General features: G+C 40.9%; 2 protein-coding genes across 3 annotated transcripts in view; one reads left to right on the forward strand and one right to left on the reverse strand.

The window, feature by feature from the left end:
* Positions 1 to 279: 279 nt before the first annotated feature.
* Positions 280 to 6,443, forward strand: SPATA22 (spermatogenesis associated 22). Of its 2 annotated transcripts, none has more exons than XM_042879657.1 (10): positions 280 to 370; positions 464 to 567; positions 1,043 to 1,134; positions 1,486 to 1,608; positions 2,276 to 2,330; positions 2,471 to 2,563; positions 2,951 to 3,305; positions 3,614 to 3,743; positions 4,274 to 4,371; positions 4,774 to 6,443. In XM_042879657.1, the coding sequence occupies exons 3-10, from the start codon at positions 1,092 to 1,094 to the stop codon at positions 4,963 to 4,965; spliced, it is 1,089 nt and encodes a 362-aa protein (XP_042735591.1). In that variant the 5' UTR covers positions 280 to 370; positions 464 to 567; positions 1,043 to 1,091; the 3' UTR covers positions 4,966 to 6,443. The 2 variants fall into 2 exon arrangements, with proteins under 2 accessions (XP_042735591.1, XP_042735592.1); XM_042879658.1 differs by having other exon boundaries at positions 5,424 to 6,443.
* A 2,520-nt stretch (positions 6,444 to 8,963) lies between these two features.
* The window catches only part of TMEM211 (transmembrane protein 211), a 53,195-nt gene continuing 36,480 nt past the window's right edge, over positions 8,964 to 25,678 (reverse strand). The window contains exon 3 of the mRNA XM_042879659.1: positions 8,964 to 9,679. Coding sequence (XP_042735593.1) covers positions 9,453 to 9,679 — 227 coding nt within the window. The 3' untranslated portion in view covers positions 8,964 to 9,452. The remainder of the gene's footprint in view (positions 9,680 to 25,678) is intronic.

Genomic DNA, 25,678 nt, shown 5'->3' on the forward strand with positions numbered 1-25,678 from the left:
TCTCTCCTTTCTGCTGAGGTGACCTGGCCTAAAAACTCAGAAGGAGTTTTCTAAAGCTAGCGATTTAGGAATTAATTGTTAATAAACAAGCTACAATTCAACACGGAAGCCCATCAGACGCTGCCGTAACACCTCATGAAGCCTCGCAGCCGCTCCCCAGGGGGCGATGAGCTCCTGCCCACGCTGCTCACTGGCGCCCTCTCGCGGCCACCGGCGGCTGCAGCGCTATTGCTCAGGGCGCGTCCTGCCCCTTCCCGCCCTTTTCTCACCTCGCACCTGAGTGAGGGTGGGGCGGGCTGAGCCGTTATTTTTGGCGGGCTGCTGCTCGGTCCTGTCCCCTCAGCGTGTGGAAAGGTGGTCTGGTTTGTAGGTGAGGGTGCTGCTGTGTGTGAAGCAGTGTGCAGGTTTAGCCTTGTGTCGTGTGTTGCTTACTTTTTGTTTTACTTTCCCTTGTGTGTTTTAGCTCGGAGCTGTGCTCTGCTCACCTTCAAGAGGAAGAAAAATAAAGCTACGCAGAAAAGGGATCTTATGCCATGCGAAAATCGGCTTCAAGGGCTGTGGCATCAGGTGTGAGAGGTTTCATTTTACAAGTGTGTTATTTGCTAACATCCATGAGGCTTTATAGCACTCACAGTGCATTTTAATCACAAATCAGGTGGCAGCGAGGAGCTGGGAGCTGCTGCAGTTGTCACAGTGCAGTTAATATGCGCTGCAGAATTAAAGGCTAAACTGATTCCTCGTATTTGAGTGTGCTTTTAAATTCAGCAGCAAATTCAGTGTTATTATTGTGCGCCAAGAACTTAGGGCATGTGACTTTTGCTTCAATGATGAATGTTGTGGGCTATCGATCTAATTGAGTGCTTGGGATCCCTGTGAGCCCGTTAAATTCAGCACAGATCCTCACACGTTTTAGGTTTGTCTGAAGTGATGCATGCGACAGGTTAAACAAAGTGCTGAGACAAGCTGTCATAAAGTTGCATGTAATCTGAATGTGTTTACAGCGTTAATTAGCTCACTTTCCCTTTACCTACCTTTCTTACAGTGAATACGGAGAACCAAAAAAGCATTGGCTATTGAAGCACAGCACAGCCATGAAAAGGAGTTCAGCTGATGCTTCAACCCGCAGCACCGCAGGTATTATCCATTCTTTTGCACGTACAGCTTATTCATTGTTGCACTCATATCCTGGAGCCCATTTCCCAAGTAGACTTGTGCAGATTTCTATGTTATTACAGCACAGTGTAAAGTTTTGGAGGCACAGGGCTGGTAATGATACGTATAGCTCACAGACTAGTTTGCAGGATGAAGGGCTCAGCCCTGTGAGGCAGTGACTGGGCTACGCTATGCTACGTGCTTATGAACTGCAATTCCCATGGGTAATGTAAGTAAAACAATTGTCAGATAATCGCTATTTACATACGTTAAGTGTAGGCTGTATGTGCTCCTAGTGCTGGTGTGGTGTTATCGTGTGGATTTTAATTTTAGGTTGTTTGCCTGTGCCTCTCTTCAATCAGAAAAAGAGACCCAGGCAGCCCCTCACCTCAAATCCCCTTAAGAACGAGCCGGGTTCCAGTTCTGTGACTCATGACTTTTCTTCCTCATCACTGGGTAATTAAGATGTGTCTATTTTTGATGGCTCTATATCCAATTAAATGTTAATTTTATTCTTGTATTAAACGAGATATTGTCCTTATCAAGAACTATATGCGTCCTTTATATTTATTTATGAGAAGCCCATTGTTTAAAACATGTCCTCCAGGAAGTTTCTTTCTGCGCAATACAATTGAGCTTTTTTCCTTCATGTCTGGAGGGAGGTCGATGCTTTGTGTGCTACAGAATGAAGTAGCACTGGCATTTAAATAGTCTCTTGGATTTCTGACCTTTTGTTTTCAGTTGATTTCAATCAAAATTCAAGCCCAGTATTACAAGAAGAAACACTTACAAGATGTCTTTCTTGTAACTGAGAAGAGAACTTCTGTTCTTCAAATTGTACTTGGAAAGAATGATGCAGTATTCAATCATTGTTTTTCTTGTGACAAAAACGTGTCTGTGCTAGTAAGAAAGCACCATCTAGAAAAGCAGCCTACTTGCTAGAAGTTGACTTATAATTACAGATATCAAAAAACACATTCCTTTCTTTTTTTCCCTTTTGTTCCTCCCTCCTCCTGGTACTATCTGTGGAACATTAGGTAGGGCAGGAGCCCTAAGCAGACTTGATACCTTTCAATCTTTACACTTTGTATCCATACTCAATCTTTTGTCTTTTGGGAATCAGGCTGGGGAGCTGCAAACCCAGAAGTCGATGAGCTACAGAAAGCAGCAAACAGTGGGTATGTATGTTGTACCACTTGTTCTAGATCTGTTCTTATTTGGGCACTATCAATTTGTTTCACAAACTGTGAACTGTACGCCTGCCTGAAAATAAAGCTGCTACTGTGTCACTGATTTTTTAACTTATCTTTGAAAACAGAGCAGATGATCACATGGCTCCTTCCCCTATGAAATCACCAAATGCACTAAAGCCTAATTTAGTCAAAGCTGGAAGAAACTTGTATGACTACAGGTTAGTAAAAACTTTACATTTTATTATCTTTAACCAACATTATTCTTATGTGAGAGTACATCTCACTGTATATTCTAGTGGCATTCTGGAACACCCTTTTAATTTCCAGGTATTCACTGCTGTCCTTAATAATTACATTCTGCTTATGAGCCAAAAAGATCTGATATGGGTCACTGATTCCAGTGTACCTAAGCCTAATTCAGAAGGATTTAAGCAACTGTGTAATGGTTGCCTTGTAATGGGTAAATTTAATTGTATGTTCTTTGAATCTGAAGAGGCATCAGATTTTTAAATCTAAAACAAATCTGCTTTTGTACACTGTGGTTGCTTATTTGAGTATTCAGGGTGGATACTGTGGTACTGAATTTATCTTGCATCACACTGCAGGGCAGAAGAGAAGACTCCCAGTACTAAAATTTGGAACAGAAATGAGTGCACCCCTGCACGTAACAGAACAGGTTCAATATCTGGTAGTGGAACTACTCAAAAGTTTGAGAACCGTTCAAATAATTGGAAACCTGTTCAGCAGCAGAAAGTACCTGATAGCTCCAATTCATCTCAGCACATCAAAACAACAGGAACCAGCCAAACGCATTCCACTAAAGGACAGTGGCCAGTGAAACCTAACACTGCGTCAGGAAATCTGCAGGATTATGGTCTGCCATATAAATTGAACTGCAATAGTCAGCAAAATAGCATGAATGAAAAGCAATTTGATTGTGTTCCAGAAGCCAAAAGTCAGGTAAATTTATGAAGTCAAAAAGGGAAGATGCAGTGAAGAAAACTTTAAAGAACATTGTGGACAGATGATGTTTCTATCGGTCCCAGCTGCCTTAATAAACCCTTAAGTTTCTAAAAATGTAGAGCTGAGATTTTCATATTTTAATGGCCTCCAGTCCTCAGCATGATCATATGAATTGGCTGGGGGTCATGTGCAGAGTCTGAACAAATACTTTAAATATGGGATATATAATAATACTGAACACCTACGTGCTTTTGCAAGTTTTCGAGTGCGTATCTCTAACTCAAGTTTTCGTCTTCCTCCAAAAGGATGTTTCTTCATTTCAATTAAAGCTTAAAGAAAAAAGGAATTCTTTGCGAATCGTATCTGCAGTCATTGAAAGCATGAAGCACTGGAGCCAATACACTTACAAAACTCCAATATTATTTGAAGTTTTAGGTAAGTGTGGGGTGCTTCCCATGGAAAGTGACTTAATGTGGTTTCACTTGGCACGCTAACTGATGTTATCTGAGAAATGAGCGTGGTAAAAGACAACAGAAATGACTAAGCCCATTAAATTAAGATGAATAAAAATACAGTGTAATGACATCTCAGCAAACTATTATTGTGACACAGCCAAGAGATTCGTAATGTTTAATGTTGATTGGCACATGAGGATCAATATAACTTAGAGAACTGTGTTCTGCCCTGGCTAACAAGGGAATAACCCCTTTACAGTGACTGTTATGACAATGGCATTTTGTCACTCCAGTTAGGCAGATTTTAAATCCAGTTTTACTATTAGAAGAGTATTAGAAGCCCATAACATACTGGAACTTCCAGGGCTGTCAGCAGGTTGTGACAGGAAACTGATGCTGATTGATACACCTTTGTGCTTTTGTGAAGGAAATGTTGTCATGATGTCTTGATATCATATTTAGTACAGCTCTGATGTTTACATCGTGCCTTGGTTTTGTTACATGCTGTAGGTACCCTTGATTCTGCAGTCACATCTGGAGCGTACGGAGCCAAGAATTTTCTTTTGAGAGATGGAAAGGAGAGCCTGCCTTGTGTTTTTTATGAAATTGTAAGTATTCCATGTATGTACATGACAAAGACACCACTGCATGCAGTGCCTTTAGGAAGTTAATATGTGTTGTTCTGATAAAACAGAAAATAGTGTTGTAAAAGGAAGACTGGGTGCTTATACATTATTGTACCCAGGCTGGTGTAGAGCAATAATGCAGCTGCTATTTGGGCACCCTCAGACTTCAGTTTCACCAAAAATATTGAAGATGCAGGTTGGGCTTTCAGTTCAGCTCCGAAGTTGTTGATAATAGCAAAAAGAAAAAAAAAAAAGATTATGTAAATTCCTTCAGTGTTTGATACAACTTTCAGAAGTGCACTAATAAGCAGCAATCAGGCATTTGGAAAGCCTCCATGTTAGAAAGGTGATGGAATGTCTTTATTTGTTGCGTTCTTGTTGAAGGATCGCGAGCTTCCAAGACTCATTAGAGGTCGTGTGCTCAGATGCATGGGAAACTATGACACAAAAAAGAACATTTTCAAGTGTGTCTCTGTAAGACCAGCAACTGTTCCAGAACAAAACACTTTTCAAGAATTTGTTAAAATTGCAGATGTTGAGATGACAGCCTACGTAAAAACAATGAATGAAATTTAAATGTAAAGGTGGTATAAAATTCATTCACTCAAACTAATGCTCAAAAATGTGATTAAATAATTGAAAATATACTCTGTTATCCAACAAATGCTAAGGACAGCATTTTGTTTCCACTATTACTCTCACAGTTTATTTTCTCTGGCTATCTGTGTGATAACAGCATTTGTTATGTAGTTCATTGGATTTTACTGGAGAAATTCTGAATTGAAATGTTGGAGTTGTTCATATGAACGTAACTTATTTATATGAACTGTTCCTGCTTAACTAGAGTGAGTGAGGCAAATTCTATTTTTTTGGAATGGACTGTTCAGTGAGTTTTATTTAAAAACAAACAAAAAAATCCATGGATCAGTGAAAACTGCAGGGAGTGCCCCACTCATATCCCTTTTGTCTGTTACCCCAGTGTATGCATCCTTAACAGCAGACCAGGCTGATTAGTGGCCTCTTATCTCTCCCAGTCACTGAAGAAAAGACTTAATAGTGAAACTTCCTTCCATTGAGGCACGAGGAGGAGAAATGAGGCCGAGCCACAGGTGGCTAACGAGAATGAAAACTTTTTAGAGATGGCCTAAGCCTGAGGAATTCTCAAAAATGTTTTGAGCATCCCTAAGGGGATCAAACCCTTCTCTTACCTTCTCACCTCAATGACATACTGCCTATACGTGCTACCTACTGTACATTTTATTTTCCCCTTTTGGTGTGGTGGGTTTTTGTTTGTTTCTGTGCCCACAAGCAATCAGTTTAGACCTTTACAAACAATTTGCTGAGAGTGAAATTTCATGTTTCTGAGTTCTGTAATACTTGGCCACACAAATTTGACTCTGACAGTAGTTCAGGTGTCTCAGAAAAAGGATACTCTCAAAACTAATTCACACTGCCATTGCTTCTTACCTTCAGCTATTAGAAACACCTTCAGTACCTGTTTCAGAATGTTGACTGTGGTGAGTGTTTGGTCAAAGTTCAGTAGTGATCAAACATCAACAAAGTTCTTTGTGTGATTTCATTAAAATTGCTCTCTGCTAGAAAGTAAGATGGTGTATCCTGCTTCAGTTTCCTTTGAATAGCAACAGCATGTGTAAGAGCTCTTCTAGAAAGGCACATAACAGGCACTGCAGAAGGATTTCACAGGATACAGCTGTACATAGTAGGTATTCATATGGTTCCCTTTGCTACACCACTAGTTGTACTCCTCTTTAAAAACAGCGGATCATTATGACACTTGTTTAAATGAGCAGCACGCCCTGTAGCTGTGGGAACATTGTTCAAGGACATGCAGGAAGTTGGAAAATAATTACTTGAACACAGAACTTCCTTGCCTTTGCCATAAGAACATCCTGTGAGGGGCGGTCCACGTGCATGTTTGTGTCTTTGCCTTCAAACATCTACTCTCACACTTATTCCTGCTGTTTCTATTTCCTTCTCCCCTTACTTCAACACCGTGTACCAAATTTGTTGGATTTTTTTTTAATAAAAAAAGAGAGAGATGTTAAGAAAACAGTAAACAGTGATTTTTTTTTCAAATTTTTTTATTATACAGTGTTGGCAATTGGAAATTTCACATTTAAAATAATTGAAGTATTGTATCCAACAAGTCAAATACAGAAAACAGTTAATATTCTAAAAAGGAGCCAGCTAGTCAATGCAGAAACACATTAATGGAAAATACAGCTTTTAGTTACACTTAGAAAATTATATATTTAGAATAAAACTTGAACCTGATCCCATAAATTGTTTGACTTTTAACAAGAAAACGCTTTACACAGTTCAACTCGTAGACAGTCTTTATTTTAAAAAGTGATCTGTCAGTGTTAGCATATGGATTGTTAGCAACACCCTACTGAAGCTGTCAGTTGAGGAGTTAAAGCATATGCTTTCCTAACTGTGCTAAGAATCCCTTGCCTTATCTCTGTCTTCTATGCTAAGCTGGTTCTGAGCATGGATGTTTCAAGGAAAGTTTTGCCTGTCCAGTTGTAGGGGTCCTGTACTTATGCTTCATTTCCTTAATGTATGGTAAAACAACAAAATTTCCAAATGGAGGCAGTAGTTGGGTTCATGGAGGGAAACAGAGCCTGACAGCACTCACAACAAAAGAGGCTGAGTTTAAAGAAGTAAAAGATTTGGTACAGCAGTGTTGTGAATTGTAGAACTCCATTAAAACAGTACGTTGAAATTACGAGGGAGGTTTGAGCTGTGGGGCCAGAATTGCAAGGGTGTGTGTGTGTGTGTGTGTGTGTGTGTTCAACACCACACAGTGCTGCAGTCCTCAGATTGTGGCTGAATGAAGGTTCTAGTTCTGCACATGTGAAAGTTAACAAGCAATGACAGGAACTGATTGGCTGTGCTCAGCAGGTATGGTGTGGATGTTAAGAAAAACACAAAACTTTGCTTGTAGATTTTAGGTCCTTGCAATTTTTTTTTGTTTTTTTGCACACTAACAAATCACTTTTCTAGTGGAACATTAAGTGACAGTCTTAAACGTTACACAAAACAGAAAAAACCCTACATAATACAGTTTATACACATTACACGTTTCAGTTGTTGATTCTTTTTAACCATATTGATCCTGTCTTGTCTAATGGTTCTAGAGTAAAGGCACAGGTTGGTTAGGAAAGAAAAGCCTGCATCTCTGTCTCTCTCTCTCTACTTTGTGGTTATCATTTTCTTTCTACTTGTTGGTCGTTATTCCTCACTTTTCTGACTTTTATACAAAAATTGTCAATTTTAGCTATCAGTTTAAAGGATGTTACTGGGAAGCGTGCTACTATACAGAAATGATGGAAATCAATTCTGCTTAATTTTGACATTCCTTTAAGCTACTTTGTTAGGTATCTGGAGGATGTCATCTCTTATTCACTGAGAGCAAAAACACACAATGCTCTTTCTCTAATTCTCAGTGTCCTTAATTCTACTGTGAAATCTGTGTTTCCAAAGGTCAGTGATGAAACTTAGTGTGCAGAATTTGCTTTTGGAGTGCATGAAAATGTAACAACAGATCATTATTTCAGAAAACAATGCAACAGTCCATTGATGTTCAGAAGCGTGAGGAATGTAAACCAGACTGTAGGAGTCTCTGACGTATTAAAATTACACAGTGATTGTTCTGTCTGTTTGCATTTGTTACACATCCTCAACATGTCTCTGTCTGTTCCTTCATGTACACGTTCCATAATAAAACAACATAAAAGCAGCACTAACTTCTGGAATTAGTTGGGCTCAGATAAATGAAGAGTAATGGACTTGATCACTTAGGTTGTGCCAAAATGCAAACTGAGACATACGGCTCTGAATTAAATATAATCTATGTGCCTGTTAATAAATAATAGAAAATAAAATATTAGAATTCAAATTATTTTAAATGAAACACAGAACAGTGGGGGGAGCTTAGAACCCAATGTTTCCCTTCCTTAAGGAATCAAGTGCACTTATTTCAGTCTTTGATAGTAATGAATCCAATGCTACTGAGGAGATCAGATGAATTGCACACATGAGCCCACGAACTATGGCCATGTGCTACTTCTGACGTGGAATCAGATTCTTCTTCTTCATAGTATGCAGTAACACTTCCCATCTAAACATATTCCAATAGCAGGATCTTAAAAGGATTGGATATCTGGTCAATTCTGGCTTGCGTTGCCACTACACATAAGGGCCACAGGGCACACACTTGCTGTAAGCACAGATTGTTGTTTACTGCCTTAAAGAGCAGCAACAACAAATCTGCAGTTGTCATAGTTCAAATCATTCTGCAAGATTGCACTTAAAATAAGAATTGAAGAAACATGGGAAAAAAGATACTTTCTTAACCTGTTACATCATCATGAGCCTTTGGAAGCAGTTACATCTCTCTCTGTTATCTTCATGAACACGACTGTAAATCTGGAGGATTAGATCAGGATGAATGTGTCCTGACAACTGACAATATGGAGGTACTACTAATACATAGAGATTAAAAAGAAAATTGTTCTGGTATACACTTTTAGTTATCAGGCTTAATTGTAGGCCATGGCTACTAGTAGGCTTTTTTTTTTTTTTTTTAATTAACCAAAATAATTATAACAAAATATTGTTATTGGTTTTAAAATTAGTGGGTTCATAAAAGCTTTCACATTTAATAATATATAAAAAGTGGATTGAAACTTTTTAAAAGTCTTAAGGTTTTGAGACACAAAAGAAACAGCCTGGGAGGTAGACAGATGTTCTGAGGATAAACTGATACCAACTTTTGCTAAGGCTGTGTTCGGAGCAGCACAAAGGCTGCTGATTCATCTTAGTTTAATTCCAGAGCGTTCGCTGCTCGTGTGTACGGAAGACTATCAATGCACTTTTGGTCTTTGTGAATCTGACCTTCTCTCCCCATCTCCTTTTTTTTTTTTTTTTTCTTTTTTTCTTTTTTTCTCTTTAGCAATACAGCTAAATGGAAGTGCTATAATAACTGCTGCCCATTGCCCGTAGACAGGAATGTTCTGTTCTTAAACAGTAATAAAATACTATAAAATAGTAGGTATTGGAGTCGGAGATATGTGCTCTTTTGGTGCATATTTTGCAAAGAATGGTAAAAAGACAGACAACATGACCCCCACAATTGCCAGCATATACCCCCATCCAATCTGGCAGTCTCCTGCATAGTAGATGTCTGAATTCTCACAGAATTTCTTCACAGTAGCAGAGTTGAAACCAAAAGGGTAAACCAAAAGCCCAGAAGCCATAATGAACACTGGAGAGGAGAAAAGAAACCACTGTTACTACTGAGCTTTTAATTCCTTTGAAAGAATTCTTTGTTTCAGAAAGGCAAATGCGTAACATTTAAAGCAGTGGGGAAAGTTATAGCTTAAAAATACTCCTGATTGTCAGAACATTTTTCATAATTATCTCTGATGAACAGTAGTGTCATAACGTGGCAGCAAGTTAGCGCTGGGATCTTTTTGCATGAGAACTTTGCTCATTACATAATGTCTGGAATGCTGTGGTGCACATCATACAGCCGTTTAAAAAGTGAGATGATTCAGATGTAAAGGAGAAGAGTTCCTAAACTTGCAGACTGCAGAGCTGCTTCATTTTCTTCTCAATAGCATTTCTGGGGCGTGAGACAAACAATGACTTTGTTCTGCCAAGTAACAACATTCAGTTAAAGAGATTAAATGTAGTTTTGCAGATTCTGCTGATGATGTTCTGATAATGTAACACTTTGTCATTATGCTCAGCACTGCGAACTCAATATACAATGCAACATAATGCAACATAATCTTTTTATTTGGCTTTTGATTTTTTAACAAATTAAGGCTGAAGGCTGCCTTATTATCTCATTTGACAGCTCAGGGGATAAAACAGGGGATAAAGATATGCTGTAGGAATGTGAAGTTTCAGTAGAAAGGCACAGAGTTGGAGGAAATCTCTTTCAAGCCAAACACACCAGCAGATTAATCCAGGTATAATGAGGAAATATGTCTAAAATACAATGAAAACTTAAGCTGCTTCCTGAAGTTTGAAAGCCAGGCTTGCCTCCTGCAATTACTCTGTCTGGATTATCTGTTAGCTTTTAATAGAGCTTCACAGATTTTAGTCTTTAATGAATGCGTGTTGTTTAAATGTATGTTGTGCAATTAATAAAGAGCAGAACTATTTTTCCTGCTTTGAAAATAGGACTGCCCAAGGCACAGGTGATGCAGATACACTAAAGTGCACAAGGCACAGTGCGCAGAGTCAGTCTTTGTCCACCTTGCCAGTCAAGAGCTGCTGAGGAAGGCTGATACGAAGAGCTGTGTCACCCCAGCCCCTGTATGTAGCTCTTGTTGGAAAGAACACTGAGAAATAGATATATTGTTCATTTTATGGGGGTTTGGTTTGTTTTGCTTTTGCTATTGAACTAGTGCTATATTTATAATCTATAGCCTACTTTTAGAAAGGTTTGTTTTATGCATCGGATATGACGAGGCAGTCCTTATTCCCACACTTATTCAAATCCTGGGTGAATTGTTAGTAACTCGAGAATGATGGTAATGACTGAGCTAACAGTTAATCCCTTGTAAAAAAATAAAACGAACAAAAAACACAAGAAATAATAAGACCAAGAAAACAGAAATTCAAAGGAGAGAAACTGGGACAGAAGCAAACTTGCACGTCTGTTTTCCTCCAGGGTAACTCAGGGAAGAGTACAAAGAGAAACTGCCTGCTGGTCAGAGGAGCTCTCTGAGAGCAAGGTGTTCACCCACACTCCTTCCCATCTCCGCTCTTTCCCTTTAAGCTCTTTGTGAACTTTAACTTCTCAGAGGTTCACAAAGAAAGAACACTGTGGCCTTCCCCTCTTTCCAGGCTTAAGGTTCAGAAGTTGACAATCCTACATGCAAGGTCCTCCCCAGCACACGCAGCACCTTGAGCACACCAGGGAGCACGAGATGTGGAGCACAGCACAATTCCCAGCAGCTGTGTTTCTCTGCATACAGAAACTGAAGCTAAATGCAAAAAACGATATTGTATGATCCAGATCTACCTTAACTGCATATGTGTTAGACTAAACTAGTCATGCAGGAACATTTTGTCTAGCAAAGATTACTGAGCTTTCCCAAAAGAAGAAAGAAGAGCTAAGGGCCAGCACGCTTCCTTTGCTCAGCAGCACAGCCTGACATTTGAGTGACTTTTGCACACCCAGGAAAACTCTGAGAGCACCACTTTTATGGAGAGAAATGGAAAAAGTCACCTTGGAGAATAAACTGAAAGGTTAGAATGTTCCTCCTGGCATTGTAAAGTTTGAGTGTCAAACCTCTGAACAGAGCTACAGACTAAACCAGTCAGTCCTCAGACCTACGTGGTCTGTAGCTCCATGCTCTAAGCAAGAAGCAGGTCTGAAAATAACAGTTATTTCAGCTGATTCATCTTTTCATAGTCAAAATGGTCCACACATCTCGTTCAGCTCCAAGTCATTATGCACAATTGTAAGCAATCGTTTTACCATGAAATCCCTTCAAACTGTGCTGTTAAGCTTAGCTGTTTTTCTGATAGTATCTCAGCCCCTTGCTCTACTTCTTGTATCTGTCCATATGAATGTTTTCTTTTTGGTTGGGTTACACAGAATGAATATTTTGAAGGTTGTGCTTTACAGCGATGCCAGTGTTTTGATTACCACTTGGTGCTCATGTTTTATAGTCTGATTTAATGGAAGAAGCTTTTTTGTTGTTGTTTTGTTTTGAATGCTAGAAATAATCTGTCACAGTTGAATGTAATGTGTTCACATATCAAACGGGCTAAGAAGTTACCCATGGTTTCATATCCTCAGGCATGTCACAGAATGACCTCATTATTCTCATTTAGGTGCCCTCTTTCTTATAAAGGCTCCAGATATTGAATAGCCTGTTATTATCAGCAGAAGCCAAGCTTTCAGACGTGGTGCTAATGACGGCTTAATAGTGCTGTCCATCAGCAGTGCAGTTAGCTGGGAGAACACACAAAGAAGCAGTGGGGCTCCATTTAGGCTACTCATCGAGCACTTATACCTCTGCACGATTTTCCAGCAACAAACAACCTTTCAGAAGGTGTCAGAATACAGCAGTGAGTTTGTATTACTGTGATGTGTAGTGTAACCTCACTGTCACAAAAGATGATGAGAAAGCAAGACAACAGATCGGGGCCTTTTCTGCAGTAAGAAGCAGATGCAGTTTGGAGCGGCCTTGCTGCTAAAATGGATAGTTGGATTGCTTTTTTTAACATGGCTTGACTGGTCGTTGGGCTCCTCAGACTGTTGACACTCATGTCCCATAACCTACTGGGTCGTGCTAAAAACATGCACTTTTAATTGTTGTTTTAGTATCTGATAAGTGGGATTTGTTATTGCTAGGACACCATCAGCTGAGATCTCACCTGTTAACTCACAGCCATTGCTGAATGCAGGGCAGTTCACAGTCAAGTCCACGTGCATCAATTCAACCGTAAGTCACTTCTAAAATCTACTTTTTTATCTTCTGCCCTGACAAAGAGTTCCAGTCTCACGCCCTTCTCTCATCTTTACTTCACCGGTGTCCTACAGTCAGATGGCAACTGGCAGTTCTCCTCTGGCAGGTTTGCCAGCCCACACAGTACCCCTGGGCTGTGCTCTTGCTCCCCTGCAGACCCAAAGGTAAACACAGTGTTGTTTCCCACCTTTTTAAAAAAGCTGATACCTGAATTTGTCAATTTCTAAATAGAGTAACTTTAATTATCAGGAAAGAGTTATTATTAGGAAGGAGGGCTCCTCTTTGTATGGAAAACAGAGCATTTACTCTAAAAAGTTGCAAATTGGTGATGGTAATAATTGGTCACCGGTACTCAGGGGAAAGCAGCATTTGCTACTATTTAAAAATATAATTAATTACAACTTTCTATCATTGCTCAGGTTTATTTATTCCATTGAGTTCTTGAAATACTGTTCGAGTATTTAAACCAATCACGATGCACTTTCCTGTTCGTTTTAACCCAAACCAAAGTGATGCAGTTCTCTCAAGTATGTGCAGAGGGCACCAATGTACAACCATCTCAAATACCACGCACAGAAAATGGCTATTTCCATTTCCACTTCTTTCCCCAGCACTGCTGAGTTTTCAGCGTAGGAAACAAACAGCTGAACCATTTTCTGTACTGTGAGGCAAGAGTGTGAAAACTTGGTTAAACTGAGGTGTATCCTACCATTCTTATGTTTAAACTGAAAACAGCTTGGGATCAAAACCTTGAGATGATCCACAAATATTAGAGACCAAAAAAGAGCGATGGAGGGGAGATTGGTTTGTTTTATTGTGTTTGTTAATGTGCTTAAATGATGTGTAATAGTAGTAATGGTTACCAGTAGTAAAATATGCTGTGCTTGAATTATCTTGCTGAAATTACCTGCTGTAAGAAGATTATTTGGTTTTAGAAATTTAAATTGCGTATTTTAGGAGCACATTATATTCCTGACTCTTGTGGCTATGAGGGATTAATTGCAGGAGTGTGGGATATCTCAGGCAATCGTGAGAATTAAGGCTGAATTGTAGGCCAGCAAGTGTTCTTCCAGACCAATTACAGATTACTTTAGAGTCTTATCTATTCTTGGAACATTTTTATTGACGAAGTTTAATCTACCAAAGCAGTTTTCTCACTCATCTCATCAAGAAGTTTCCTCTCACATATAATCCATTTTCTCTCTCCTTAAAGCTGGCAGTTCTTCTTACACACACTCAATTGACTTTGAATAACATTTCCTTGAGCTTATACAATGTTCTCTAATCATTTTATTAGCTCCTCTTAAGCTTTTCCTTACATACATTTGATTTTACTAATATGATTTTAAATGAGAAAGCAGATGCTGATTCAAAGCCACAGACACCCTAAACACAGAGCCAGAAATACAGCTAATATCTGAGCAGTGCTGAGAAAACCCTGTAACCAGAACTCAGCCAGAGATCTTCAAAAGCATCATCTCTTTTCCTACTGCACTGGCTAGACTGCACTTCATAATTTCCAGCATTCTTCCCAAGCAAGTATTTTTGTAGCATGCCTGAAGGGCCACTACATATAGGATATTTTGCAAGTTCCCCCCTATGAAAAGGAGATACATGTAAGTCTCTTCCAACAACTGGAAGCCTAAAGACAATGCTAAATAAGATCCAAGGTCACAGCTGTTGTTCTCTGTGATAATAGCTGCACCTAAGTGTGCAAACAGAATCAGGGCAAGGAGGAGTAGATTTGATAAAGAACTGATATATGTCTAAAATCAGCAGGCACCATTTTAAATGTCATTTAAGTACAGATAACATGGCGAGGGAGGTGACTTGTCAAAGATAAAACTGAAGCAGATAAAATCCTACTGGTATGGAAACGAATCATTCTGGGCAGTGAGACAAACAGGGGCCCTCATTACAGAGCCTTCTCCTTTATGGAACTAGCAGGTGCAGGTGAGGTTCTCATAATTCAAACTCTTGAAAGCAGCCCTAGCAATTATTCCCCCCAAAGAAAGCAAAATGGAGAGCTGGGAAAAGGGATAATAGCATTCATACACGTGGTATGAAAATCCAGCTATCTTTGCCCGAACAAAGAGCTGGAAGTGGTAACAAGGATACAACCACCTTAACATACTGCAGTTCAGCTCTTCTCCTCTTATAAGAACTATTCCATCAGCTTCCTTCCAGTCAAACATGTTGTAAAGAACACCCATCAGTCCCAGACTGTTGCCAGATATGCAGAAGATTGTATCACTTCCTTTTCTGGTGGTTTTTTTTTTCTAAGTGGTACAACTCACAGGTTAGCACTTAGTGGCTATAAAATGAATGTGGATATAAAGAAAGCTATGTAGCTTGTCAAAACCCTGTCTTAGCTAACAAAGGAGATGTGCCAGTTTGTGTAGTGCCTCAGACTGTTTAATTAAATGCTGAGTATGTGACTACAACTGCCAAGGTAGTGCATTAGGTCCAGTAACTTGTGTTTCTATATATGTATATATACACAACACTACTGGGAGACACGCATGTAGAAAAAGATGCTCAATGTTACTACAGTTTATCTGGATTCAGCCGAGGTGGAATAGGAAGGAAGAGGTTATTTAAATAAAACTAACACTGAAATGAGTGCCTGCACACCTTTTTGCACACATCTCATTAGTATTGCTCAAACACCCTGCTCCCATTTTGTTGGCACAGCCTCCTCATTCAGCCAGGCCCTCAGTGCACAAATAGCCTGTTCCAGAAATGTCTAGCAATTGTGCAGACAGCTGAATCTACCCCACATTATAACTGAAAGAAGTGGAATCCAGCTACCCAGACTTCAGAAAAGAAATCCTCTGAAGGCTGCACAGGGGTAATTGGGCTTGGTAATTGCTGCATTAGCTACAAGTTTATTGAGGGCCACAAAAGGAAATGCCATCCTGATGACCTTTGAGGTTGCATTTCACAGCATGTTTTCTACATGAGAACAAATGATGGTACTTCACTATTTCTGCCAAGCGAGTGGTAGCTATGGGGAAGATTTATGGTTGTAATCTGGTAATCTATGGGCCTAATCATGCAGTTATAGAGTTGCATGTCATTTACTCAGAAAGGCTGAAATGATCTGGCGCTGTGTGGACTACAGTGAAGGAGTGCATTTTGTCACCTGCAAGGTTAGAAGATATACAGCCTATTTAGTGGACTGCAAAAGGGGGAGACAAGAGCAAATGTTTCTCAGGATAGCAGACTGTTAAACAAAATTTTAGAAGACTCAGGGATTGAAGAAGTGGGGGCCATCAGATGCACTCTTGTTTGGAAGCCATTACAATTTTTCACTATTTTTTTTCTTCAATAATTGTATATATTTTCTATTTATTTTATTGGAAATCATGTAAGTCATGCTCACTCCATCTCTTTCAGAACACCAAACATAGAAGCAGAGCAGTAAAATAATATTAAATCAGTGCTGGAGCCTTTAGATGACAGCAGCACATTCGGAATGTTTTGTACTTCAGTGTGCCTGTATTCCCTTCTCTCCGTTACATTTTATTCAACAATTAAAAAGTGCTAATAAAAATGCAGATTTCAATTGCTCTATTTTAGGTAAACATAATATGGTACACATTTTCTAAGCAATGCACATTGCTTAGCTGCTCGGTTCCTGTTCTACTAATAGAAATAAAGGTGGCAAATGCCTTGCTTCTTTTCTTAATTAACCTATCCCTGCCAGAACTAGCATGCTCTCCAGCACAGATAGGGAATGAAATTGATAACTGAACATTTAATTAATGCTTCTTGTTGTGATCCTTTGGCTAAGAACAAATGCAGCTTCAATTCACCATGCAATATGTTCCCTAGCAAGAGCAGTATTAGCCTGAGTGAAGGAGCTGACATGTCTCCATGCAGCATTATTGTCTCTGCAGAGGAGCCAGCCTACTTGGAAAGGGGAGATTCTGCCCAGCCTACAGTAGGTCTTTGCTCTTGCTCTGGCTGTCAATTCCAAGTTCTTAAATAGCTATTTAGAGCAGGGGCTGAGGTCCAAAAGACAGGCAGAGATGCGTAGATCACCTGAGATGTCACAATTTGACATGACACATTTGCTCCCTTCTCTTCCCAACCTGCTCCCCTCACGTGTCTGTTTTAAATCACGTTTTTCACCCCTTCCAGGACTCTCAGACATTCATGAAAACAGATCTCTAATGAAGCTGCTAGCTGTTAAATACTAGCCTTACATCAGAGGTGACCTTATTTTAAAGGCGTTTTACAGTGAATTTATTTTAGCTTTGCACATTCTGTATCTTGTCTCCTGCACTGCTGAGATGTGCTGTGCAGAGCTGAGTCAGGCTCATGCCTGAGAGCAATGCCCACGTCTCACATCCTTACAGGCACACTTGGCATCCCAACAGTCTTCAAGCCTCAGGGATATTGCATTCATTACCTCTTTCAGAGACGGGCATTTTTCATAAATGGCTGAAAGGTGATTAGAATCCCTGACAGAACAGCATTTTATCTGGGATGCGACCATGAAAAATACATGCTTAAAACAAAAAAGGCATCCTACATGCTTCTTCTAATTGATTTATGCAACAATGACCAGCTTCCATTTCCCCAGGACACAAGAATTACCAAGGAGACGCAAATTACATGTTTTCATATCTCCTAACAAAAACTCTTTGACAGGGGGTTGAAAGCAGAGTTCTCTGTTTCTCAGACACTCTAGTCCTGTGGATGTCATCACTCAGCAGATACACACGTACTGCCACCTGATCATAAAGAACAGTTCTGTAACAGCCCCCATTTCACGCTACTGATTCCAACGCACCACCAACCAGCAGTGCCACCAGTAATGCTGGGAATAGCTGTCTTCTCCAGAGCTCCCCTCTTTTTACAGCCCAGGTGTCACACAGCCGTATGGTTGGACACATCCTACTGAAGTTGGTTATAGCTGCATCTCCAACTTTGAACACTACCTGTGTGCTTGGAAGGTTTTTAATTCTGCCAACTGGAAAAGTGCCACTTGTACCCAAGCAGTGGTTTTGCTAACCTTTAAAATGTTGTAAAAGCAATCAGCCGTAGCTTAACCCTGGGTACTCTGGAGGTGGGAAATGAGAGCACAACTGCTAATTCACTGAAAGCTGCCAGCCTGATCCTCAGACAAGCCTGGCAGCGTGTTGCACTCTGACCTGTCCTCCCTTCAGTCAATGGGCCTTTAGGTTAGAAAATTAATGGAAAAATCCACAGTAGTGACAGAAAGCCTAAAAAAGACTAGCTAAATAAAGCTGATTTGGGATATCTGATCACCTTTATCAAGTAGGCTCTGTTCCACAATTTCCCATCTTCAGTTGTAACAAAAGGACCCATGCTTCCTCCTTCATTAATGTGTTTGAAGGATTTAATGAGTTACTTCATCAGGTTAATAAATCCCTTCAATAACTTTATTACAGTTGGATGCAATTATTCAAGTGGTGCGGCTAACAAATGATCACCATTTACATTTTTTGACAGAATAACTTAGTTCATGTATTTGGACCGTGAAATGCAAAATCCATAAATAAACCATGGGGACGACTGAACGTCTTTGTGAAGGGAGGTTTTTTCTATCTCCACTTAAGACAGCACTGAAAATCCTCTCTCTTTTGCAAGTGACTTCAGGCACGTGCAAAGGAGGACTGCAGGAGGCTCCTGGCAGCACTCTGCATCCCACCGAGTGCTTAGAAAGGAGGTGAGCTGCTGCAGAACTTGTACCACTGCCTACAAGCAGATCTCTTAAAATCAGAGGGGACATAACCTGTATTTATTTATTTTTAACACTTTATCATGTTTAAAATCCAGCCTCATAAAGGCTGTTCCATTTCTTAAGGTTAAGATCTTCAGACAACGTTTATAAGGTGCAGTGACACCATCAGATAATAATATCATATTCTAGAAATCGTTTGAAAACTAAATTAAATTGGTTGCCACACCATTTATTTCTCCTGTGGCATCATAGTAAATGATGGCATCAAGAGAATAACCTAAGGGGCAAGGATGCTTTCAGAATCTTGAACCTCTGAATGGCCAGCAGTATTGCATCTTCCTATTACCAGAGTAATAATATTTATGGTGGGTAGACTGCAAGAATGGAACGATCCCATTTATTTACTCATACTTGATAGCCACCCCTGGCAAGAACAAACTTCCCATTAATCACCATCTTATCTCTGTTAGAAACAGTTGCTCTCAAGGACATCTGTATTATTACCTTTGTTTTCTTAATACAGGGAATGGCGCTGCCATGGATCTTCTGACACTGAAATATATTTGTTTTCTAGACTTTGTTTTTTAAAGAGAGATGAAACTCTTCAATAAACAAGCACTATTCTTTCTTAATAAATAAACTACTTAAGACCCTGATCACAGAGGGCCATGTGCATTGGAAATCTGTCTGAATACATTTATATGCAAAGAAGCAGCAAATCAGTCTCTTTCTTCTTTTTCATCTGCTGCAACTCCAGGTATGAATTCTGAGTTTCTCCTGGGAGAGCAGATGACCCTGTTAACATGTGGAGTGCCAGAGATGCAGTGCCCTCCAGGCTGCGAGGTCAGGGAAGTGAAGCCAGTTTTTAAGCTCAATCTTAAGCTTGCAATAAAAAAGCCTTATTCCTCATCCCTTACACACAGCCTTTAGTTAGCATTTATAAAATGGCCTATTATGCTGAGTTCCAGGTTGATTGGTTTTTCTAATTTTTCAATAGCACTGCATCACGTATTTTTATCTTTAAAAAAAAGAAATCAATATCAGCCCAGCAGGGAACGATATCTGACAGCCAAATTCTCTTTCATGTGAGAAAGACATTAATGGAAAGACTTCCATGAGATGAAATTTGTGGAAGTTTCTCTCAGTCAGCGGATTTGGTTCTGTTCATTTTCCTGAAACAGAAAATGATTGCAGATGAGCAGAGGTCTCAGGTCAGCTGGGAAGGAGCAGAGCTCTTCCTCTAGCAGCAGACGAACTTCTGTGCAATCTGCTTTGAAATAATGGAGCTGTGGTTTCCCATTTCCTTTCATTTTGTCTCCAAGTGCCCCACAGAGCTCAGGGTGGCTGGGCCACTCGAGCTCTGTGATTGCAGAGGAGATGCAGGCAGCATTTAATCTGCTTTCCTGTGCAGCCCCATCCCAGCTCTGTCTCAGCGAGTAATAACTGTTGGCAGCACAAAACAGTGATGCTCACATGTTAGACACAGCAAAGCAAAGGCCCAGCTGCTAGCCAGCCCTTTGCCCCCTTTCCCTCCACCGGTCTCAGCCCAGGACACAGAAGACAGCCTTGCACTGGCTTCCCCATTAGAGCCTGCTGAAATGTGCCTGTCCACCCTGCAGGCCTGAGTCCTTTCCATTCAAACCAGAGCTTGAAAGTGGAGGAAGAGAAAGAAAGAACTGCTCTGTGCACTCTGTGGCACAACAGCTCCTCTTCAGAAGCGATCAGGTTCTTGGCAGAAGGGTGATATATGCTGTTTTTCTAAAGCAAATAATCTATCTTGCAGTAGCACAAGCCATCTTGCAGTACCACAATCAGGCAGTTTCACTACTAGAAGGTGGATCTTTCTCATTTGCTGTTTAATTATGTACCCAGTACCATGCAAGGGTGAGATGCTTCCTTGGATGGGATGAGCCATCTAATTGTCAGCCTTCTAATTGTCAGCCAAGCACACAGACGTGCCTTCTAAACCCAAGTGCTTCTCATACAGCAATTACTCTGGAGTCTGTCGAATGTGATTCAGCCAGTAATTTGCTTCCAAAGTGAAAGCTATTCTTTGTGATATAGCAAGGGCTCCGGCCTTTATCCTGCTCTTCTGCCTGGGCTAGGCTCAAGCTATGCTTGTCTTGCCAAGGATGTTGCCAACCTAAACTGTCCTGTGTTAGATTTCAGGTGGACAGGACTAGCTGAGCCAGGAACAGTGGGAGTCTGGGAAACCCTCCTGTGAATCTGTGCTGGAGTTTGGCAGGTTGCAGTGTGTCAGTGGGGGAGTAGAGATGCTGCTGGGACGATCACCTGAGATGCAGCTGGGTTTTCCCGACTCTAGTTGGTGAGCAGATCTTAGCCTCAGGCAGCTGTTCCTGCTCAGCTCCCTGCCACCCTGCTGAGAGCTGGGAGCCCACTTTGCTGCAGGCATCCGCAGTGACACTGCCAGCCACCCTACACTGCAGGGAGAGACACCCCAGGAAGGCACTTCCTGCAGGGATGACAAAAATAACTCCACTGCATCTCCATCTTCCTGCACGTAAATGTTTGAGTTAATAACATTTATGGGGAAGCACAGAAAAAGTAACTACATCGTTTGTCATCTCAGGATACCAAATAACACTGTAACTGAATGAGAAATAGAGAAATGTTTCTAATAAATACAGTAAATTTTGCACAATTTATTTTGCATTTTCCATATGCAAGCAAGCATGTGATGCAGGAAGCACAGGACAGTACGGCTTCTTAATGATCATAATGTATGTGCAGAAAGAGCAGTTCCCTGAGGACTACTGATTAATCAGGGCAATACTCATCTGTTCTGCCAGGAGTGATGTGCATCGAAGAAGGGCAAATGATGAATCCTAAGTGCAAACTGCAGCCATCGGGGGCCAAAAGTTTCCATTCATTTGACTGTTTTCCCCGCAAAGAAGAGAAGCTTCAGCACAGCACTGGGACATAACAGCACTTGTTCTCCATCCGAATTCCTTTAGGGTTTTGTCCCGTTAAGGCATAAAGAGGCCTCACATTCATTTCAGAAACTATAAACGCATGAGAGTCAGCTTCCAAAGTAAGAAATCACTGCTGCTTGCTTAGAGATACTGTTCAGGGGATGACATAAGGTCCCCGCTGCAGAACCTGATTGCAGTGTGAGGGACTTGGGAACAAGTCAGAAGATTTGAAGGACTTTTCATCAGATTTTCAGTACTCAGGAAATCCTCCATGCCCGCTGACTGCAGCCCTTTCTACACTCTTTCAGTCTTATTGATGTTGTGGTCTGGCACAGGTTTTGCCACCTAGAAGTTTGCTACCTGGTATTTGCTGGTAACGCCATGCCACCTCTGTGCACCTCTCTGTATTTCTCTTGTGTTCATTTGCAAATCAACTACAGCAAGAACAAACTAAAAGCAGATGCATTGTGCTTTCATCTGAACATTTGGAAGCTCAATCATGGAAATATCTTTCTCAGATAGATGAATTCCAGGTCACTGGGAAAAATAGATGCAATGAAATACTTGTACGCAAAAGAAGCCCCTATGAAAATGTGATCCAATAACTCTTCAAGGAAATTGGCGTGTAAGGGATCCAACTTTGAGGCTTACCTCAGGCTTTTACATAAGATGACAGTTAGTACTTTAAATTGGAGAAAATGGGATGGGATCTTTCAGCTTTTTTCCACTCGCTTTTTCGATTTTGTGGGATCAGCAGAAAGTGGAGGGAAGCAAAGCTGAACAGAAAAACAACAACAACAAGAAAAGCTTTGCTTGTGGCTTCAGCACTGCCTGGGCACACAGCAGGGATCCTTCGGTGGGGAGAGGAGCACGTGTTCCCCTCCTGAGAGCATCTCAGAACTGCCAGAAAATGTGGATTTTTGAGCTGTTTTCAAAACAGCGTCAGAAAGTGGAAAAACAGAAATAAATGGAAAGGCTGAAACCTGAGTGGAAAACAGCAGTTATTTAGTTTGGCTACCGATTTATTAATGCCTTGTAGCCACGCACTCAGGAATAAAACCTCATTTTAAAATGTTTTCCAGCTCTAGCAGGGATTATTTACAGGAAATAAAAGCAGTTTAAGGGTTGGAATGAAACCCTGGCCATACCCAGCTGTCAGAAGTGTTGCCACTGACCACGTTAGGCCAGTTTTGCCCCCAGATATCTACAGAGAGAGCCACGATTCTCTTGCAATGTGACGAGCAGATTAACATTCAACAACAGCAGAGGCATTTTAGAAACCACAGAGACAAAGTACTAACAGCTTATCTTCCCCTGCACAATCCTCTGTTTTTCTTTGGCTGGCCTACAAGCTCTGCTCCACAGTTTTGCTTTTTAATGCAAGACAGACACTGATCTGTGCTGCTTTTCAGCCTGTTTGCCTAACGCAGCCATGCCCACTTTGGCTTAAGCACCTTTCAAAATTATTATTATTTTCCCTCTATGTTCCCTATAACATTTTTTCCCACTGAGGTATCTGCTTTTGCAGCAGTAATTTTAAGGCATTTCTGGCTCCTGAAGAACTACAGAATCATCACTGTGCCCATAGATGCCATTTAGAGCATGCTTCTTTAATCCCATCTTTCAAAAACCCATAAGTATTTGCTATTCTTCAATAATTTGCCATATGCTTTTTGCAAGGAACATTTTGCACCTGTCACCATCATACAGGAAAAGCACCAGCTTTGCAGGAAAAAAAACATTAACTAATTTACACAAAGCCTTGGGTGGTCTATTAGCCCTGCATAAAAACGAGAACATGCAATTACTAGATCTACAGACAGAAGTATGTTTGATTGACTACAAAGAAGGAAAGAGCGGAGCAATTAACAACAAAACCCAAGAAAACTCCTTTGACTGGGAAACAGCTATCGAGGACTGCTGTGCACTGTGGAAAATACAAATCAATGACCATATTGCAACTGGTCAGACACGAGTGCTTTGTTAAACTTGGGATGGTGAAATCCATCCAAAAGCAAAGCACAGCCATTTTCTACTCCTTGGCCATGCAGTTAATTGCACATATTTCGCCGGTGCCTGCGGTAAGGCAGGGAGCTGGGGTGTTTCTGTCACAACTTCCACCCACGATTTGATTTAAGGCCCCATGTGAGCAATTGCATCTCAGTGCTTGTAATAAGAAAATGTCATAAAGGTACACGCTGCCTGGTCCAACATCTTTCGGTTTTGACAGTTGAAATTTACAGCTTTAATTCAACGTTCTGGAAGCCTGGTATTCTGCACACACTTAGTGAAGGGCTGCGGGAATGATATTTTACCCTTACCTGCGTTCAGTGACCCATGGAGGATCAGAGCCCTCAGCCCTTGTGCCATGCATTGCAGACAAATTCATGGTCCAGATTGCCCAGTGCCAAATTACAAAGTTAACCTCCCACCTGGAGGCCCTGACTCGAATGCATTGCCTTCGTACAACTGAAGAGCTGAACGTTTCCTGATTGAACAAGTGCTCGATTGCGTTCCATCAGCCTCTTACATGATCCTCTCGTGCTTGATTTCTCAACTATATATACAACAAGCTCCATTTCAACATCGTTGTCTCCTGTTCTTACATTCCTACCATTTTTTTCCTAGCGAGTTATTTTGCTGAGTAGCTGGAGCACACAACTCTCAGTAAATCCACCACTGAATTGCACTTGCTACTTTTTTTGGACAGCTTCACAGCAGGATGGCTGAGCACACAAACCACTCCTTGCTCCTTTCTGCAAAGTCAAATTTGAATCCCACATCTCTGTTGCTGCTGTGTTCCCAGGGGTGACATTTGGGGCTGTTACAAAATGCAGGCATGCCAGCATTTCAGGTGTCCCCAATCATGCAGCTGTTTAATGAGGCCTGCTGTCATTACAGCAAAATGACTCACAGACTTTCTTAAAAAAGCCCTGTATTTATAGGGTCATAGATTACCTTAATGCCTTTTTACTGGGAGAGGCTTTGAAATACTGTGCAAACATTACAAGATGGCCCCGAAACAACGTGAATTTCAACAGAATCTAACAAGGGAAGCGCAAATACTGGATGGAAGAGAAAGCATTTGCTGAAATCTTCTGAAATCTTCAGCAGAGGAATATTTTTATAAAAATAAGCGCTTCTGAGCTGGGGTTTTACAGGACATCTTCCATGTGGGATTCAGGGGGAATGAACTCCTGATGGAGAGATCTGTGTGCTACACGTAAAGATTAGTTTGAATTTTCCCCTACAATCGAAACTGCCTACAAAACATCACAAAGCAATGTTATTATTCAGCCCGAATCTTCCTGCAGTGGATGATTACAGGTGGAATCTTAAATGAAAATGTGTTTATCTTCTGCTGTTACCCTTCCTGTCAAAACTCAAACAGCATCAAGGAAATGAAGCCGTAATGAGAGGTTCCATTTAGCCTCCAAATCTTTTTTTCTTAGGGATCCATATTTTAATGAAATTGATATGCTTTTTAATGTAGGAGACATTTTGATGATCTTAAATACAGTCTCTAATTACACATTCTGTAATTAAACTTCTTGCCGAGGAATTAGAGCAAGCCTAATGCCTCCAGCTTAAGCCCTACTTGAACTCAAAGACAGCAGGAAGATGGTGTCCAACAGCAGATCTCATCTGATAAGGCAGTCCTGGGAGCAGAAGGATGCCTGTACACCAGGGAGCCCATGCAGCTGCAGTGGGGCAGAGCTCAGGAGAGCTCCCACATTTGCACCAGTTCCAGCTCCCCTGCCACGAGCAGGGCTGCCAGCCACCAGATCAGGCTGCCCAGGGCTCCATCTAAACCATCTCAAATACCTCCAGAGATGGAGCACCCACGACCTCTCTGGGCAGGCTGTGCCAGTGCCTCACCACCCTGTGAGTAAACAGTTTCTTCCCAGCACCTAACCTGAACTCCCCTTTTTTAGTGTAAAGCTTTTCCTCCCTGTCCTATCGCTATTAGACCATGTAAAAAGTCAGTCCCCTTCCTGCTTGTAAGATTCAAGTACTGGAGTACAAGGAGCCTTCCCTTCTCCAAGCTGAGGTCTGAGCGTCTTCATTCTTGCACACCAGGGTGTACTATTTCATCCCAGAAAAATAAACTTAAAATAATC

The sequence above is a fragment of the Lagopus leucura genome, unplaced genomic scaffold (genome assembly GCF_019238085.1).
Source record: "Lagopus leucura isolate 7727_CA_CO unplaced genomic scaffold, USGS_WTPT01 Super-Scaffold_100024, whole genome shotgun sequence".
NCBI lineage: Eukaryota > Metazoa > Chordata > Aves > Galliformes > Phasianidae > Lagopus > Lagopus leucura.

Bases quoted from the DNA above. Each gene is read 5' to 3' on its own strand.
- SPATA22 (XM_042879657.1), top strand. From the start codon at position 1,092: ATGAAAAGGAGTTCAGCTGATGCTTCAACCCGCAGCACCGCAG. The intron at 2,331-2,470 runs GTATGTATGTTG...CTTTGAAAACAG, and splicing joins CAGAAAGCAGCAAACAGTGG to AGCAGATGATCACATGGCTC. The intron at 2,564-2,950 runs GTTAGTAAAAAC...ATCACACTGCAG, and splicing joins AGAAACTTGTATGACTACAG to GGCAGAAGAGAAGACTCCCA.